At 42.0% G+C, this 19,116-nt stretch overlaps 1 protein-coding gene across 2 annotated transcripts in view; it reads left to right on the forward strand.

Annotated features, from left to right (window-relative positions):
• CRCP (CGRP receptor component) overlaps window positions 1-19,116 on the forward strand; it is a 32,855-nt gene that overhangs the window by 10,617 nt on the left and 3,122 nt on the right. Inside the window, exons 5-6 of one of the 2 annotated variants that reach the window (XM_087751822.1) lie at window positions 12,172-12,229; window positions 14,119-14,925. In XM_087751822.1, the coding sequence (XP_087607948.1) occupies window positions 12,172-12,229; window positions 14,119-14,181 (121 nt within the window). In that variant the 3' untranslated portion in view covers window positions 14,182-14,925. Of the gene's footprint in view, window positions 1-12,171; window positions 12,230-14,118; window positions 14,926-19,116 lie in introns of those variants that run through there. The other variant, XM_087751821.1, reaches the window with a different exon arrangement.

Genomic DNA, 19,116 nt, shown 5'->3' on the forward strand with positions numbered 1-19,116 from the left:
AAACTCATGGCAGTGTTGAAAAACTGATCCCCATGTGCACAGTGTGATAATCTGTCTCGTTTTGATTAACGTTTTTTTCCCCATAATTTAAATACTCATCCAAATATCTTTTTCTTCACTCGTTAACGCCTACATGGATGACTATTTCCTTAGGTGGGCCTGTGTTCACCAGTGTATTTCTCAAACAGATTCTTGTCAGTATGTTGGGTTTTAGCATGTTTTCACTTGGTCCAAGCACAAAGTAGAGTTCATAAAATGTTTTCTGAGGAAGAAGTTGTAAGTTGTCAATGGGTTTTGAACACATTAAGAGAACTGCAAAAAAACCACAACCCAACCCAGCGTCAGTTTATTATCAGTCTTATTTTTATGAACTTCCTTAAGCAAAAATGCACTCATTCCTAAGAGGTGAAAAAGGTGACTGTATGGCAGGGAGGTAATAAGTAAATAAAATCCTAATATATAGATGTATGAGAGAGAATGTTATTCTGAAGTTGGTTTATGTGAATCTGTGAACCCCAGCTGCTACAGGTCATCTTTCAGGGTTGTGCTCTCTAACCGACGTTTAGCAAACCAAGATGTTCATCTTCTCTTTTTGTGCTGTTTGTCCACTGATATTTATGCCCGCTAGGATTTCCGAGATGTACGTTTCAGTTACCTAAATATTGTGTCACTCAACCTTCCCCCTGCCCCGCAGTTTCTAGTAAAGGTGAACACACAGTTCGTTCTTCTTACTTTGGAAGTCCTGCAAATAAAAGATTTCCTTCACAGTTACAAGAAGACTCAAAGGGCATTTTTCCTCTTTGGCAGTGGTTCACAGTGCTTGAAACGCATGATCCTCTTGAACCTCTCGCCAGAGTGTGAGTAAATAATCAGACCCAGAAGAAATTGAATCAGGTGGCTACTTGCTTGGATAGCTCTAATCAGTCATCTGATTTTGAACGCAGAAAAACCGAAGATTTAGTTGCTTCTAAATGACTCCCCCTTCACCGCGAAGGAGTAGTTTATGCTGTGTAGACACTGACTGCATTTTTCTTCCCTGGTGGAAGGACTCCCAAGGAGTTCATGCTCTGGGAATGAGGCTTTTATTAGTATTTTGGTTATGTCATAAAAAGAAATGCAAAGTGAGAGCACCTGGAGAGTGCAGTGCTACAAGGCACGTTTTTACCCTGTCCAAAGTGTAGGAAGTTGAGTGGAAAGCGGATTGTCAGCTATTTTGTTGACTTTCAGTGCCCCCTCTCTACAGTTATGCTCACACCCAGTGCATCAGCAGCTCTGATCACGGTAGTGCTGTCACTGCAGACACAGGGCTGCCAGCACTTGGAAGCTTTGTCCTGGGTATTGTAACTTTGCTTGTAGTGCTTGCTTTTGTAGAGCTAAAGTTGCCAGGTCAGTATGTCAGTGTTTAGTCCTCCCATAGCTCATTTTATATAGCAGGATACTAATTTATGTAGTGGGCAAGAATACCCTAATTATTTTCTGACATTGAGATCTTCAAGTATGGAGAAAATACCCTGTTCACTGTAAAGACCCGATAGCATGGAAATGAACGAGTATCTTAAAATCGGCAAAGAACTATTTCTTTGAGTAAGTAGCGAGCATCCCTGATTTCTGGTACCGTGAAACAGTCGTCCTCTTTGAAGGGAAATAAGCTTGTTCAGTGTGTGCAGGGCAGCAGGTAGGAAAGCCCCAGGAGAGTGCTGTATCACAGCAAAAAGCTGGGGGGAGAATAAGATTTTTTTAGAAGTAGCTGAATGAGTTAGGTATAAAAGTCCCATTAAAAGTCAAAGGGCTTTTTTTTTTTTGTTTTAAAGCTCATTTCTAAACTTCTTTCTGGTAGAATTGGACCAGGACCTCAGGGTTAACTCTTACAAAAAAGGCAGGGGAGCTCTGTTAGCACGTTCGCTACCTTGGCCGCATCTGCTCCCCTATGTGGTGTATCCGAGCCTGAAGTTCTCGATGTTGGGCCATAACACGGAGAATTCTAGCTACAGAATGTGTCACGGTCTCCCATACCGCCTACCTGTTTTGTAGAAGATCTACCCAAATATTCGCCTGCCCAAGCCTGCTTGTTATTTGAACGCGAATAGAGTACTGCTGCAAAGGTTGAAATAGTGACAACCTTTAAATGAGCTTTTTGACTGTTTTATCTTCTTTTTATGGATGCTAGGAAGTGCCTTTAGTTTTAGGTATCATCTTCTCTGTCCTTTTTCTCTGAATCAGAGTCTGTGAGATAAGAGAATTACTCCCAAGTCGTTTCCATCTGCATGAAGGCAGAAGGACAAGAGTGAAGAGCCGTCCACTAGTCTAGGTTACAAATTTACCACGTTTATGGCTTATCGGAACTCAGATTGGGCTGTGATGCCTTAGTTTCTCGAGCATCCTCCACTTTACTTTTAGTTAATTTCTTTGTCATCTGGTAACGAACTTGCCAGCAGTGTTTTTGCCACGTACTTTACCAAGTAAGGAACGGAATTGTTTAGCGCGATCCTGGCACTTTTTCTTTCTTCTAATCTTTTCCATTCAGACGCTTCAAGCTGGAAGTATGAGAGCCCATCTGGCAGCCTCTTCTCACCGAAACACAGAAAGCATATGGTGCGCAATTACTGTATAATGCACTTTATGTTAAACCACTTAAAATAATAATGCCTCCAAGGAAATTCTGAACTACCCTTTGGTTCATAACCAAGATCGTTTCAACGCTGCTCTGTTGTTAAATGAATTAAAAATGAAAGGCTTTAATCGTTTCCATGCTGTGGGATGGAGGTGGTATTTGTTTAAAAGGCTTCACTAGAGATTTCGTTCCAGTTAGCTGGTAGAGAGCTTTCCTCCCCTTTGAGAGGAAAGAACCTGCACTGTTTGCTTTCCGGGACCTTGCTTACATGATCTCGCTGTAATGACCTTTCTTCCCACGAAGAGTAATGAGCTCCAGAGTCTTTGCTGCTTCCTTTCTGGGTAAGGCATTCCAAGAGGGGCTCTCTCCCTTAATCTCTTGGCTGGTCATATGCTGTCTCTGCTGGTAAGAGTTTCCTGAAGGTAGCTGATTCGATTTAAGATATATATTAGTTGGTGTCTGTCCCCAGTGAGGGCACAGCAGCGTTTTCTGTTTTCTCATTGCAGGAGGAGTAGAGGTTCTGGTGGAGAGGCCCGACTAGTCAGAAACACCCCCTCACCTCAGTCTGCTGCCTCTGCTGTTTAAATTCCTTGTTATGACTGCCTCTAATCAAGGAGGAAACAATTAAGCAGTGTCTTTCTGCTGTTAATTAGGCTCAGCAACTTCTTTTCTAATACACGGGCTTCAGGGCTTTGAATATAAGAAGGATTTGCAGCTTTATCTAAAAACCTGACGGAGGGAGGTAGTGTGAGGAGCTGACTTTCCCTGCTCAGCATGTTATTGCAGCACACAAGCACTAGGTTGTGCCAGTGTATCTGAGAATGTCGAGGTAGTGAAGAAAGACCAGGCGCCGTCCAGAGAGGCGCCAAGAATTGAGGCACATTCATGTAAAGAACGGAGCTTTGAATCAAGTGAGTTCTCATTTTTCCTGCCCTCCTCCTGCAAACCTGCAGTACTAACCACGCAGGATGCATTGCTCGTCGGGCTGCACGCGATGTCCTAAAACGTTCTGGCTCCAGTTACGGAGCTGACAGCGTTGTGCTGGCAAATGGTGCAGTTCCTGTAAAATCACCTCAAGTCTTTTCTTTCCGTTATTGCTGATAGTTGCTACTCAAAATACCAGGTTAACAGACCGGCATGTCTCTTCTGCTGATAGCCATCAATTTTGTGATGGGTTTTTCTCATTGGTGTTACAGGCAGAAAAAAGTAATTTTCCCTAAAAGGCAAATTTTAAAAATAAATACTAATGTGTGAAACCAACTTAAACCTTTCGGAGTCTTTGCAGATAGCTGCCTTGCTAAATGGAGCAAATTCAGAGGCATCTAAACCTATATTTCGCTGACATAGTAAAGTATGGTAAAGCACAGTTTTTTCCTTGTCAACAGTTATTTTGGTAAAACTGAAACTGTAGAACTGAGATTGTTTTAAATTAAAAGTTCTGAACTGACAGCATAGTGAATTTTATTATTACCTTGTTGAGGCCTCAAGCTTTGGCTAACGCTACGGTACAGTAAGCCATGTTGTACTTGGAAATACAGTATGCCACTAGCAGCTAATTTTCCAGTTTTAGTCCCTGGAATGGTTTCATATTTTGTAAGGTAGCGTGAATGGCATCGCATGAAAAGAACATTTATTAAGCTTGCGCTCTGTAATTGCAGTTAAATGAAAATTGGCTCAACTTGTACTTCTTCCTTTTACTGATAGCCTATCTTAGATCTAATTTTGGAATAATCAAATTTCCGATCACTGTATGGTGTCATAATTTTAAAAATTGGACATAAATATTGCCCTTTTTGTCTTTAAATCAACACATTCAAGGAAGTACTGAGCTGAAAATAAGTAGTGCTTTTAGAATGTATTTTCCCTCATTATTGCCAAAAACTACCACAAATATAAACCTCTACATTATTAAAGGCTGAATGATTTACTTTGTAATTTTTGTCTCCTCCAGAGCTTTCAGAGTGAATATTCAACACCAAAGTCAGGATGGTGCTAGTTTAACAGCAGCATCATTTAATAGTCATTTCAAAGACCATTGTGTTTCCCACTGAATTGATTTGAAATGAACCCTTTGACCTGTAGCAGCGTTGCTCAATTCTTTGCATTCAGATACTATTAGGTTACCTCAGGTGTCATCCTGCGCGAATGTACCAACATGGAAGCACAGCGGTCACCCCTGTGGAGAATACGGCCCGGTGTGCGTGCCCGGACCGCGCGCAGACCACGGACCGCAGCCCGCGACGGCGCATCCGTGAGCCCAATCCCGTGATCTTGATTCAGACAACATCTTACACGACTTGCCGTGGTCGACTCAAGACCGTAGGATTTGACTGTTAAGTATTTTCAGCTAGTAATAAAAGACGTGGTTATGGGTACTGCTGTTACTTTATGGTTTTCCTAGCAACTAGAAAACATACATTCCTGGGGATAAATTTGCCTCTGCACAGTCACAGGTGTTTTAGGGTTTTTTTTAGCACTGTGTGCTGTGTCTTGGCACTAATACTGTTCTCTTCTGACCCATGCCTATAGATCTCTCCCTAGAAAAACAAAATGTGCATGCATATATATTTACATATGGTCTAGGAGTTCAGTAGCTACAAAATAGGCAATACCAAGACATTCAATACCAGGTTTTGTTTAAAATATAAATGCTGCAAATATTTGGCTAGCCGCTGACAGAAGAGGATACATTTTGTCTTTATTTACACAACAGTATGTAACTGTTTTTATTATTTTTTAGAATCTCCGAGTTTATTATGCACTGGAGCAATGTTCTGTCCCTTCTGTCTACCCAAATGTGCGGTGTGATCTTGACCTCAAGACAGTGATTTTTTTGTTTGTTTGTTTGTCTTCTAGGTGAACTTTTTTTTTTGACCATGAACGTAATGTAATCCTGCATCCTCACCTCCTACAACACACGCTCTCCCCTCAAACGCAGACCTCACGCCCATTTTCTTCTCCCATAACTGCACACATTTTTGTCTCCCGCAGCCCGAGCTTTACGTGTCCCGCAGCCCACTCCACATCGCTTTGCCCTCAGCTGGAAATGCTGGTCTTGGCTCTAGCTGGGTCCCAGCTGCTGCTGGCTGTGGCCTGGAAGCGGGGAGGCACTGCTCGGCCTGACAGCAGCAATTGCCGGTTTGGGATTTCTTGCTAGGCAGGTCCTGTAAGAGTCTGCTAACGGACGATTAACTCTGATGAGTGGAATCTTGCTTTTATGTGAGAAAATGGCTTTCAACTGTCATTCATCTTTTGTATGTATTCTTCTCTTGAACGAGCAGCTTTCGTGTTCCAGACAGTGTTACTAAAATCCAGAGAGTCCAGAGAAAATACAAAGACTTACTTTTTTGGGGGCAATTAAGCTGAAAATATTCTTCACCTTCTGTTTAGTTGAATGGGACAGTTATCTTTTTTTATTTAATGAGCATGAGTGTAAACATGCATGCTGTAGAAAGTGTGAAGATTGACTTATCTAAGCTGGAAAAGGTTCCTTTTATTTTTCAGATGAACTAAATGCGAGCTTATCATGTCTGCGCCCGTGCAAAATACTGCAGCCAGCACTGATACCGAGGCGTGTTCAGGCTTGCAGCGTTTGCCTTCCTCAAAGCTTGTTTCTGATGGAACTGTGGGTCTCCAGGCTCTGATTTGTGTACGTGCTAGCAAGAAATGCTGGGTGCACAGAGACTCTGACCTTAACAATCAACTTTTGGTATCAGTGTTAAAAAAGTCGGTGCAGTGGGTACTGAGCTCCAGCTCACCCTGCGTGCAGCGCGACGCTGCTTACCGCTGCTCTTGGGGGCTGAGGAATCCAGTTCTCTATTGCAGCATTGAACTTCAGAGGCATTTTGTGAGTGCGTGCTTCAAGGGGATGCCAAGAGCGGTACCCTTCTGGGCACCCCGCTTGTGACGAGTCGGGAAGGTCAGCAGTGGGACGCAGGGAGCAGAGCTGGGACCCGCGCATCAGGAGGGTCCCCGAGCTGGTCTCAGAGTTTCGTAGTTGGAGTGGATGCTTGTGTTCTGTACAAACAGCAGGAAGAGCTGCTAACGCGGGCCTCGAGGAAGCAGAGGTGACCGTGCGTGTCTTGCACACGTGCATGCTCAGTGTTTCTTAAACGATCTTCGCAGCTGGATATTTACTGAACAGAAGAGAAAAGATGCAATGTTACTGTTCTGTATGGCAGGAGGAGCGTGCCTGCCCCTACGGGCATCCAGGGAACCCGCACTAGTGTCAACAAATTTGTCCAAATGTCTTCAGTTACAGCTAGTTATCCCTTTGCCATCTTGCAATATCTTGCCAAAATAAAATAACTCATATCTTCATTATCAGAATGATGTTTAGGCTGATCAGCAAGTAACTAGCTGGGTACCGATTTTCAGATGACACTGAATAGTTGGTCATTTCTCTGTGTCTTCGGACTCAATCTCTATGTAAATAAAACAAATGCATTGCTTAAATCATAATTATATAACGTTAACGTGTCTAAAGCTTATTATTTTTTAGTGTTAACTAGAGTTTATAATTTCTAAAGCCCTGTAACGCTACACAAGCACCTTCAGATGAAATATGTCATTTATGTAGCTTTTGGGTTTTTGCACCCTGCTGCTAACTCTTTTGATGTTCTGAGTCAGTTTTCCAGCAGAGAGCTTTGCAGATCAAAACCAGGCATGACGTTCCTCAGATAACACATTTTAATGACTTACTTGCAAATTAGCTCTCATTCTTCTGTACACATTTTAAAAACCGCAGATACTCTGAATGATACCATCTTTGTGAAATAACGCTTTTCAGATCCGTTTGTCCTGACTGTAAAACTTCTATCTATTCCCTAACGAGTCATAGTCGTGTTAATGGCTTATAAGCAAAAAGTCTTGGAGAGGTGACCTTTTTTATCGTGTCCTGTATTTCTTCTCTTCAGGAAACACGAACAGTTCCACTAACCGATCGTTGTAGTCACGGTGTAGAACTGGTTTTAATTTATTTCTGTTGTTACCTGCTCTGCCAGCAATCTTTCTGTGATAAACGTGAAAATAGCTCTGGATAAATAAGATTGCATTCATGCCCAGGCATGATATGGCTTTGGTTATTTGATCCTGTTTATTTGGCTCTGAAGTGTTGTCGGCAACAAATTTCCTTTGAAAAACAAGACTATGAGAAATGTATTCTTTTATACAAGTCAAATAATGTGTTTTGTCTGGAGATGTGGTGGAGCTGTAGGATTGGATTGGGATGTGTCTTGCTGCAAAAGTAAAGAGAGACTTGCTTGGGAAGGCTCTGATCTCCGAAGCGGCGTGTGAGCCTTCAGTGCAGTGAGAAACTTGTGTGAATTCATTAAGCGGCGAAGGTGACAGTCTGTCTTTGTACGTAGGGCTCTGGGAGGAGGGGGAAGGGTTTTGCAAGGAGATACCCGCATGGCTCTCCTGTGAGAGCTGCAAACGTTGTCTCTGGTTTAGATGTCTGGAAACTGAGGCACAGACACGTGCTTGGCCAGGGACCGTAAAGCAAACAACGTTGAAAGCCAGGACCAGAGCGCCAGCTTCTGCGTCTCCGCCAAGGGCTCCAGGCACTGAACCAGGCGCTTTCCTAGCTCTTGAGGAAAAAGCGCTAAATCTTTCACACGTTCATTCAGATGAACTGGCCAGATTTCTGTGTGCTGAAGATGTTATTAATATTCTTTACCCAGCTCTGTTAGGACTTCTGCTTCTATGGCAGCGATGTGTTTCGTTACAGTTTTACAAAGGTGGGGTTTTTCTCTCATTGATTCCTTAAATGTCCTGCTCTCAATTTTAATTCTGGTCTAAATGGTTTCAGTACTTGTCTCCTGTCAATATTAAGGTTTTATTTCTGTCCTTTCATTACTTACGACAGTAGTAAATGGCAGCAGTTATAAATCCCTTATCTTTTTGACAATAAAGCAGCCAACAGTGGTGCTCTCAGTTCAGGGTGAAATTCAGCCATGCTTTTAATAGTCTCTTGTTGTAAACATCCAGCTGCCAAATAGATACAAGTGATTAGCATGGGAAAACAAAGGAGGCGTATTCACTGCTTCCCACCGAGGGAAACACATGTGGCTTTCATCCTTGATTCTCCAAAACCAAAGCAACCTAAGAAATCTGGCTAACCAAGCTAATTCTGATTCCTTTGTGTCGTCTGTAAAATCACAATATTCAGAATTTTAAGATCAAACCCTGCGCTGCCAAGGGTTTTTAACAGGAGAGGGGGAAAAATGTGAACAGTTATTCTGCAGGAGGAAAGAGAGAGCATAGTCACTACAGAGGGAGTTGCCTTTAAATACTGATTTACACTGTAGATGACAGACAGGACCTTTCCCCCAGCATCCTCCTGTGCTTTTGCAGCCTGGATACTCCGTACAGTTCACGAATGCAAGGACAGATCCTTTTCAGGGCACTACAGAATCTCCAAGAGGAAGGAGGAGGTCTCGCCGGGGGCCGCGACCGCACAGTCCTTGTCAGCATTAGTTAGTGGAGCCTTCAGAGAACGTAGCAACGTCTGCTGCCATGCACTGTCTCAAGGGCCTTTCCTCTTCTCGCACACCACATCTCTTCCCCATTCTTAGGCCTCCAGAACCCAATGCCTTTAAAGCAGTCACCGCTTAATCGTTCCTCCTCAGTCTTACTGTCTGTAAAATGGGAGTAGTGATCCTTACTACTTTATACAAGACACACAAGTAAGTGCGGGCAAGCTCGAGGAACTAATTTGATGATTTCTTTTGAAGTTGAAAGTCATGATGAGAATTATTTTCCAGCATTTTATAAAAATGATGGCAGAATGGCTCAGGGACTAGGTGGAACAATTAAAAACTTTTCTTTTGTAGGATTTTGGTTTTGTCACCAGCAGGCTGGCTCTAAAAACAGCCGTCAGCATGTCATCTCTTCAAAGCTGTTTTCTATTCTTTAGGGCTATGAATACGCATTGCAAAACCCTCCGGTACGATGAAGCTCGATGTTTGGTATCGGCAAAGCTGCTGTCTTCCCTGAGCCACAGAGCCTCCCGTAGTCCTGTTCCCATCACTAAGTCGCTTGCAGTCATGGGCATTTTAGCTGAAGAGGGTCTGTTAGGTCATCCAATCTGTGGTAATACAGGATTTTTCCTTCAGGAGACATAAGCCAGGAAAATACTATGCCAGCGCTGCTCATTCAGTGAGTTCCGTGGATAAATGAAGGGCCTTATTCTCTTTGGGTGGCAGCCGCATCGCTTGTCAAAGGCTTCTCCTGAGAAGGCTGAACACCTTGGTCTTTGAACACGTGCCAGTGCATGTATGTGAATGATAAAGTGTTGAAGTGCCTGACTGTTATAAGCTGATACAAGCTTATATAGCTTATATGTTGTGATGTTATAAGCTGATAGCCGGTGTTAGATGTCAGAGGCCGTTTGAAAAGAGAGGGTATCTCGGAAGTGTCTGCAGACGCACAGACGTTGGCCTGTGGGTTGTAAACGCTGGCACGGGAGAGCTCGGCGCTGGGCATTACAGCATCTGTGTTCTCCTGAAGGCCACCCACAGGCCCAATAAACCAGGGAGAAACTCTTCAGAGTCAGTTTAAATATGCATTAAAGATGCCTTTTAAATAATAATAAATCATCGCAAGCTTTAATTCTTCAAAATTGTGGCTCCTTACCGTATCACAGAGTGGAAGTCGTGCATGTTAGCTGTCAGTTCTCGCCTTAACCCATGGGTGTGTGCGACAGAGGTGTAGCGTAAACGTGGGTGGCTGTAGGAGAGGCTGCGTGTCAGGTGGTGATCGTACGGGATCCCCCCCCAAAATGGATGTTCCGGTTTCTTTACTCATTATATCTCTTATTATTACACTGTAATTGTATGTTTTTATTATAAAAGTGCATTTGTTACTGTTTCATATGCCCTTTTAAACATCTGGTTTATCTTCAGGAGTGTTGTATTATTGTGCTTTTCTGTTCTAAAACACAAAGATCGGCTCCGATAGTTAGCCACGCTGCTGTTATGTGGTCAATGTTAATGTTTCGAGCTTCTGAAATTAATGAAATATGCATTACTGGTATATGACGGCTGTTTTTTTTACTTTGTTTTTAGAATGATTTCTATTTAAGTAGGGTGTAAAATTAATAAGTTTTGGCTGCAGAGCTATTGCCTAAATGTTGTGGTTTGAACTTAATGAACATACTTGTTTGATCACGTCTTCCAAAAAAAAAAAAAAGAGCGATTTTTAAATGTCAATGACATTTTTCCCTCATACCCCTTTTTTTCTATTTTAATGATCAAAGTGTTTAAGTGGACATTTGTGAGCTCTCGTGATTTTGTGATGAGAAAGGAGAGCTAGTAGCTGTTTGGTGAAAATAAACCCAGAAAAGCAGGGAGGCTGGGTGAGCTCAAGGATGGTTCTGAACGTGTCCGGAACTTGGCCACTGTGCTGAACAGTCTCTCTGAATATTAAAGTGGTTTTTGTTTAAGTACCAACGTCAGACAAGTTTCACTGACTTCTCCCCCTTGTCGGTAGAGGAGAATGGAATTGGACTATTAAAAACAGAGGTGCAACACGGTTCATATCTAAAGTCAAACCAAAAGAAGCCAATACTGGTTGAAGCGCTTGTGCGCTGAAGGCACAGGACTGCAACTCTGAACGCACAGAATCGCTTTCTGTCTGCCTTGGAACGGGGGCAGGTCATCAGCAGTGAGTTACTGTAAATTAATGACTTGGCGCTTGCCTTTTGAACCACCATACGTGATCATACTTTTACACCTCAGGCACCGATTGAGGGTGGTGAGGGGTTTTTGGCATTTTCTGTATCTTTCCTACCTTGCTGTTCGTGGTCATGCCGGTCTTTGTGGGACTGTGTGGTGAATCGAGTCAAAAGCAAGCCAGGAAGAAGAGGTGGTCTTTACGGCCCTGCTCAGTCCCCAGCCGGTGTGCTGCATGGTGCCCAACAGTTGTAGAAACACAACGGAAAGGCAGATTTGCACGGCAACAGAGAAGATATATTTTTGCTCAAAGATACATGTTTAAATATGGCCTCAGCCCATTGAATAACGTATGGGAAAATGCATTGGCCTAAAGCATATGGGTTGCAGAGAGTACATGTGACCAAGTGGTTTCAAGCTGTTTTTTTTTAACTTTGCCATTTGCAGTGGGCTAAAAGAATAAAGTTACTGCTGTTTGGCTGATGGATTGTAACCTCTTAGCTATGGTAATTGTTCTTGTGGTTGTGTGTTCATAGCAAAAGAGTCTGTGATCTTTGACAAGTTGTTTAGCATTTCTGTACAGCGTTAAACAAAGCAAGAGTGCCTGTTAGTTAATGCTTGCCCACCAATGACCTAAGGGCCTCCACCTTGCCACCTTGGACTAGAGGTGGGGACAGCAGTATGTCCAAACACAGAAGAAAGTACGGTATTTAAAATATCCAAATTATCATGGTGATTAAACCTCGCTGCAAACCCAGCCAGAATTATTCTTGGCAGTGGCGTTTCATCCCTAAGTTGTCAGGAATGTATCTGCATCTTACCAGGCATTTGAAGGGACGCTCAAATTATACAGTAATGCGGATTGGTTTACGCTTTTCTTTTAACCAGGGCAGAAAAGCTCCAGTTGCTTAACCACAGGCCTGTGACGGCAGTTGAGATACAGCTGGTGAGTAACAACGCTCCTGACTTTCAGAGCTTAAATGAAAGCAGCTTTAACCTTGAAGATGAATTGAATAATGACTTTCTCGTGGTCAGTGATTGAATGTATCCCTTTATGCACATCTTTACATCGATGGTTTCAAATCCATTCTGCTTCCTCTCCGAGACCTCCTTAGAGACTTGCCCCCCTTTCTCTCAGACAGATTCTCCACCTCTGTTTGCTTCCGTGTCACGTACTGAACGTGCCCACTGCAGTCATTAAAGGTTAGTTACAGCATTGCAAGGAAGAGTCTGTTTAACCTGGGTCTTTTTGCTGCGGCTCTGTAATCAGGTACTTCACTTTTTGGCAGCTGTGATGACATGGTTGGTTTGATGGCAGGGTTTTATGTTATAGGAAAACCAAACACGCTAAAAGGGAATGAGTAATGACTGACACGGAATTTTGAGCAGTGGTGCAGAATGGGAAATGGATATAAACAGCCTTTCTGATGGAAAGTAGCCGTTATCAAGCTGTTAAGCATAACTCTGACGTAAAGAGGGATTGTCGCTAAATAGAAATAGATGGTTGTATTCTCTGAAGTATCTCCTTAGGAATACAAAATCCTGTGGTGATAAAGAGATTATTATAGTAAGGATATTCTTTTAATAAAGATCTTCAATTAAGAACATCTGTTTACAATCTTATCCTGAAACCAAACTATGTAGTAATGGGATCGTATTTTGCTGCAAAAAAGGGGAGGATTAAAGAGGTAGCAGTAGGACTATTTTTCGTTTGTAGCCAAGGAGTAGACATTATAATGCTGAAGGCGTCTCGTAAAAGAATGCTTCTAGCTGAGGAATTAATACTGTGTTTTGTGATTGAAGAGATCAGTGTCAGTCATCAGCCCAACCAAGAGCATTAAGGCTTCATGAGTTCTGCTTAGGAAGTTAGTCATAAGCGATTATGTAGAGCTTGTCTCATACCTTCGTTAGCTTCATGTGCTTCGCCACAGCTTTATTATATTCCAATATAGGCCATATACTATCTTTTTTTCCCTTTTCTTCTTTAAATGCAATAATCTTTTGCTGCTTTCAGGTGACACTGTTTGGTTTTTTTTCCTGTCTTTTCCCTCCGCCCCTCGTTATCCTACCTAGTTCCTCATTATCTTACCTATCCATAAAATACTGAACATAGTTTTGCTCCTGTGTCATGTTTGAAGTCCAGGAGGTCAGTGTAAGAAATTTGGGCTTTTATATGAGAAGTCAGGTTTCTGTAGTGTCGTACTTTAGGTATTCCAAAGTTTGTAATGTCAAAGGTCGATAAAGCTCGTTGCTAAAACTTACAGAATCCAGATAGGAGATTTGAGTTCAGTGTCAGCCCGGTATTGATACGTAACCCTTCTCTAATGATCAAAAGCAACCTGTGAAAAATGTAATATTCAGACATTTGGGGACGAGCCTGAATTTGTATCATCATGGAAGTACTGGGGATGCAGCTACTTCTGTTCCATTGCGATACCCCTGTGATTCCCAGGGCAAGTTTCTCCAAAACTAGTATTACGGTGAACTAGGTTGACTGGATTGTTAGCACTGTGTTAAATTAAGCCTCCCCAAAATTGCAGTACACTTACTCTTTCATCAAAGCACATCAAAGTCTTTTGAGCTCAATAATTGCTAGGAAAGCGCAGGCCATTTTTGTTAGTGAAATACAGAGACTAGGAGCAATAGCAAGGAAATGATTTTGCTGTTCGATTGCTGTCTTGAATCATCTTGGTTTCTGGTGATGACAGGGGAAGGAGATTGTAGCAGTGCGATGTCTTTGAACACAGAAAACCTCTGCCTTCTCTGAGCATCTTTGAGTATAAAATAATGCAGAGCTGTGGAGGCTACCAGCGTTTTCTTCTTCCGTGTCGGCAGGGAGAAGATTACTCGTACGCAGATTTCGTGCAGGCAAGTCAATTCACTGCCGTTGGTGGATGAGAGAGAACCTCCGGAGAAGTGAATACTAGGTCTAAAATTGCCTTCGTTTTCTTTTCGTTGAACTTGCCCCTGCCGCTCAAAAGCTTTGAGTCGCTCCTGGAACTGAAATCTGAAATAAATGACGATGAAAACTTCTGACCGCTTCATATAATGTAGGCAAATCAATCTTATTTTTTAAAAAGCCAGCTTTAAACAAAATGCCAAACAAGCTATCTTGCTCAAGTAGTTTTGATGTCTCAAACTTTTACTCAGTGTTGCCTGTCCACGGAATGAAGTCAAATTTACCCGATAGGCTTTTAGCAGCCGATGTGAGAGGACGGTTGTATTTACTGCTGCGCGTTGCTTTTTTGCCTTTCCAGCTTTTTCGTTTTTTTCTTTCCCTCCATAAAATTCCCTGGTTTTAGTTGTACGCAAACAATAAATCAATTTTGATAAAATTTAAGCTAAAAAGCAAATTGATGTTGTGGCCTTTTGATGTCAAGTTCTTTTCTAAGTCTTTATGCATACATTGCTGTAGTTATTCATATTTATCTTTCTGGACTGTGTGCCAGGATTTATTTTCAAACAACAATAGCAACAAAAGGAGCATGAAATTCTAATTCGTATCCCGCAGGGTAAGACACTGTACACATTGCAGCTCTCTTGACCTCCTGTTTTAATCTTTAACACATGTTGTTCCTGGCTCAGTCATTCACAGAGGAGGGAAAAAAGAGGGTGATGTTGATCTAACCATGACAGTGGTCCAGCTTTACTTAATGCTGAACCGTGATGGGTCTGAAGATTAAGCGTCGTCTTTTCTAATTAACAAATTGCTCCACGTTCTTCTTTCTGAATGGAAAAGTAGATTTTAATTCTGTGCTTTTTAAAACTAGATTTCCTTCTCGGAGAGCTTTGTACCTTGCGATGTGTGATCTGCATAACCAGCCTTGCACATTGTCTTTTATTATTGAATAGAAAATAATAATGTAAAGTATTCTTCTGGAAAATGGAAGATGTTAGAGGATTTAAACATTCTGTTTTGTCAACAATATATTTTGCTTCCCACTTTGCATACTTGGTTAATTATGTCTGAGGGACATTAATCCAATCGTTCGGCCTTTTACTTTATTTCTTTTTTATGGGCTTTTTTTCTATTAGCGTGTTTGTGCTGAACAATTTCAAATTACTGCTCAAAGGAGGAAACAGCAGTCATTGTCTCATAAAATACGTACCTCCTACACTGGAGTTAAATTATGTGCTTGATAGCTTTGGAAGCGATCAGAACCCCGATTTCCTTTTGCTGTAGTTCACTGATTATTTTTTACATAGAATTCTTAGCTTATTATGCAAATAAACAGTAGCTTTTAACCCAAGGATTGTTCTGTTCTGTGATGCTGAGGTTTGTTACCCATCAAATATTACTTATCCTTGAGACAGTTTCTCAGTTCTTTCAGAACTTTTCAGGGTTCTTCAGTGTGGCTTTATTTATTCTTCAGCATTTGCGGGGTTTTGTCATGTCTCAGGAGGCAAAATGAAATAAACCTCAGCACTGAAAGCCTCAGAGAAGCCCAGCGAGGATGATGAAGTCTCTTATACTTTGCTTTTACTTGGGTAAGCAGAAAAGATAAAGTATGGTTATAATTAGGGAAAGCATGTTCCTAAAACCTTTGTACTTCTTTCAGTACAAGAAATCTAGACAAGTATGCATGTGTGTATGTATGTCTGTGTTCGTATTTTGTGCTTACATGTGTACTACATGTGTACTTACATGGGTACTATGGACATACAGATTTGCACATTCATTTTATGAATAAGCGCTTTAATCTTTGAATGGCCTCAAGTTGCACCAGGGCAGGGTTAGGTTGGGTATTAGGGAAAACTTCTTCACGGAAAGGGCTGTCGGGCCCTGGCCCAGGCTGCCCAGGGCAGGGGCTGAGTCCCCATCCCCGGGGGGATTTAAAAGCAGCACAGATGTGGCGCTCAGGGACGTGGTTTAGTGGTGGCCTTGGCAGTGTTGGGTTTACGGTTGGACTCAAGGATCCTAAAGGTCCTTTCCACCCTAAATGATTCTATGATTCTATGAAATTATCTTGATAGTCAAGCTAGCTGTTACTTTCTGATTTGCCTTCTCGATAAATAAAATCTTTAAAAGCTTCTGAAGATGGCTTCCTGCCGTGAGAATTTATCATCAGGCTTTAGTGTGACTTACTGCTTAATGTAATTCTATTATTACATTCTGATTTGGCAATTATGGTTGTTTTGTTCCTCCGAGAAATTCATACATAGTGCTCAATTAAAAAAAGCTACTGTTAAAATGTGCAGCTGGGAAAGGCTGCACGGTAGTAAAATATTCCACATACACATTTGTTTAATAAGCACGGCTCTGGTTCCCAGCAGCAGTTACGTTTCTGAGCAAGGCATCTGCCAGTGTTTAATTCGGCAGTTGACGAGCGATTTGTCTTTTTGTTCTCTTGCAGCAAGATCAGTGATGGATGTTGGATGCATGTTTCATTTAGAAAGCCCATGTGTGGATGTATCTGGAGAGGCAGAACAGAATTGGCATCCTTTTCTTGACATACTCTCCATTTAGTAAATGTTTGCCTAATTTTAAGCTTCAAGTCAAGTCAAGTTAGTTGAACTTCTTGAGTACTTGAAATAAGTCAATACGTAAGCTGTGGCTTAACAGTTGTAGGTACAAGGTGCTTAAGCAGGTGAAAAATTCGTTATTAGACTTCCAAATAAAGGTAGCATCGCTTTCAAAGGTGGGCAGCGCAGTGGCTTCAGCTGCCTTCTGAATAATTTGTGTGTATTCCACAGTTCTGAAGATCTGGTTGTTTTTATCAGTACGTTTATCAATAAAGTAAGAAGCAACTCTACGTACTCAGGCTTGAAAAGTCTATACTAGCTGCAGGGGGAACATGCCTCCTTTTTTTTAGCTGTAAGAGTTTTATGCCAATGAAGTTACCAAATAAAGTTTTCCTGCTTCCTTCCTTGATGCCTTCTTTGGTCGTCTTGTAGGTTATATTGTTTAGAGCGTGAACTGGGGGGGAAAGAAATGTGACGATTGCTTACTGTAGGAATATATTGCAATCAGAGTTTAATAACTAACTGTTACTAGTTTGAGTGAAATAGAAGTTATTACCGAGGCCTGACTTGACCGAGTTGATCTTGACCACGTAGTTGCATTTCATAGGGAATACAAACTGTGTATATGCATGAACGCCATTGATACGCTGCAACATTTGCTCCAAAAACACGGTAGTTATTTTGGGATAGCATAGACTTGAATGCTGAAAAGCGGTAACAATTTAGGAGTTATTTAGTGCAAGAAGCAGCACAGCTGACGTGACTTACGGCCTTTCTCTGTGTTCATTTCAAGAAAATCCTTGCTCTCAGCCCTGCGAAGGAGACATGCTTGTCTTGCTGCGCATCAGGGGGCTTTTCATCTATAAATTGTGTTACTGTAACGTTGTCCAATTCTGTGACTTGCGCAAACCCCTGAATATTGAAAACACACAGTTCAGCAGGGCTTTGGTTGACGATACCCTACACTTTGCACGTGGCATCATCTGTGAGGATAATCTACTTCCATTTGGGGTGTGTGGCACTGCCAACATAAACGTCTTATGTCATACGCTTATTAAAAACATTTGCTTTTTTTTTCCTTAATATAAACTTCGCATTCCTGACTGCTTATGGTTTGAATCCGTTGCTTGAGCAGTTTCAGCCAATTGCAAGTTAGGGGTTAGCACGGCTTTTTGATAGATATTTTTTCATACATTGGTAAAATTCTTGCTGGGAAAGTAGATACTTGAATACAATTGTTTCTTTCTGCCTCTTAGGCTATTTCTTACACATTATTTCTCTTCTGAGCATCATAAAATTATTTCCTAGTACTACCAGTAGCAAAGGTATTTTGTCTTACAGCTGTAAATCAGAAGACTCTGTGAACATCTGCCGAATCTAGAATGAGCCTCTGAGTGACCTTCTCTTGCCCTTGCTACCTGTTTTCCTTAGGACGGTTTCATTTGTCTCTTTATCTCCATGCTCTCTGTGCTTCGTTTTTGAATTTTTTCATTTTGGCACGCTGCTTTGCTGCTTCCTAATTGCTTACGTCTTCATAAGTCGCTGCTCAGGCTGTTGCCCTGAAGAGTGAAAAAATTTGATTTTTATAGCTTATGCATTTGACCCTTTGAACTCCTGAACAGTATCACAGCAAAATAGCGCTGAAGCATCAACTGGAGTTGTCCATCCTTCCAAATGTAGATTTTTGTCTGTCGGTAATTCCTGGTGAGAGCTGGCGGTGAGGATGCACGGCTCAGAGGCTCCGAGAGGTGAGCCGTTGGTGAATCTGCTACACAGTTTAAGGAATTACCACTCCTCCCTGGCAGAGACTACAGATCTGTCAACAGAAGGGAATTTGGAGCTGCTTTACCCGCTCCTCGGTGCAGTATCCGGCATCTGTCTTTAAAGATGTTTTTCTCAGCAGTTCAATGAGACATTGGTTACAGCACCAATGCATCTGAAACATGAGAGACTATTTTCTTTCGTCAGCTTTCTGGTAGAGTGTGATTTCTCAAACTGCCAGAGCGATCACCAGAGCTCATCTGTCAATGGCCCGAGCCGTGTCTGCAGTTTGTCAGTCCTGCAGGCTTGCGTGCTCAGCCCGTACAAATGACGTCACCGTGACTGTTCGTATTGGGAGTGAGGGCGTTGCTCGTTCGGCACTCCGGAACGTGTAAGAAGCGGTGATTAGGCACTCGCTAAGTATATTCTGCCTTAAATGCAGAAGTTGAGAAGAGTTGCTGCTGACCTGGAAGTCACTCTCTATTATCTGTTTCAGTTCTGATCGAATCCTTGTGTTTAACTCTGGCTACCTGAAGCAAGCACCTAAAGGAGAAAGTGTTTGGAGAAGAAAGGGAAAAGAGATGTATAGGGAGGGATGAAATCTAAATG

The sequence above is a fragment of the Nipponia nippon genome, unplaced genomic scaffold (genome assembly GCF_047370975.1).
Source record: "Nipponia nippon isolate SJK-2023a ecotype South Korea unplaced genomic scaffold, ASM4737097v1 scaffold_15, whole genome shotgun sequence".
In the NCBI taxonomy this organism is placed as follows: domain Eukaryota; kingdom Metazoa; phylum Chordata; class Aves; order Pelecaniformes; family Threskiornithidae; genus Nipponia; species Nipponia nippon.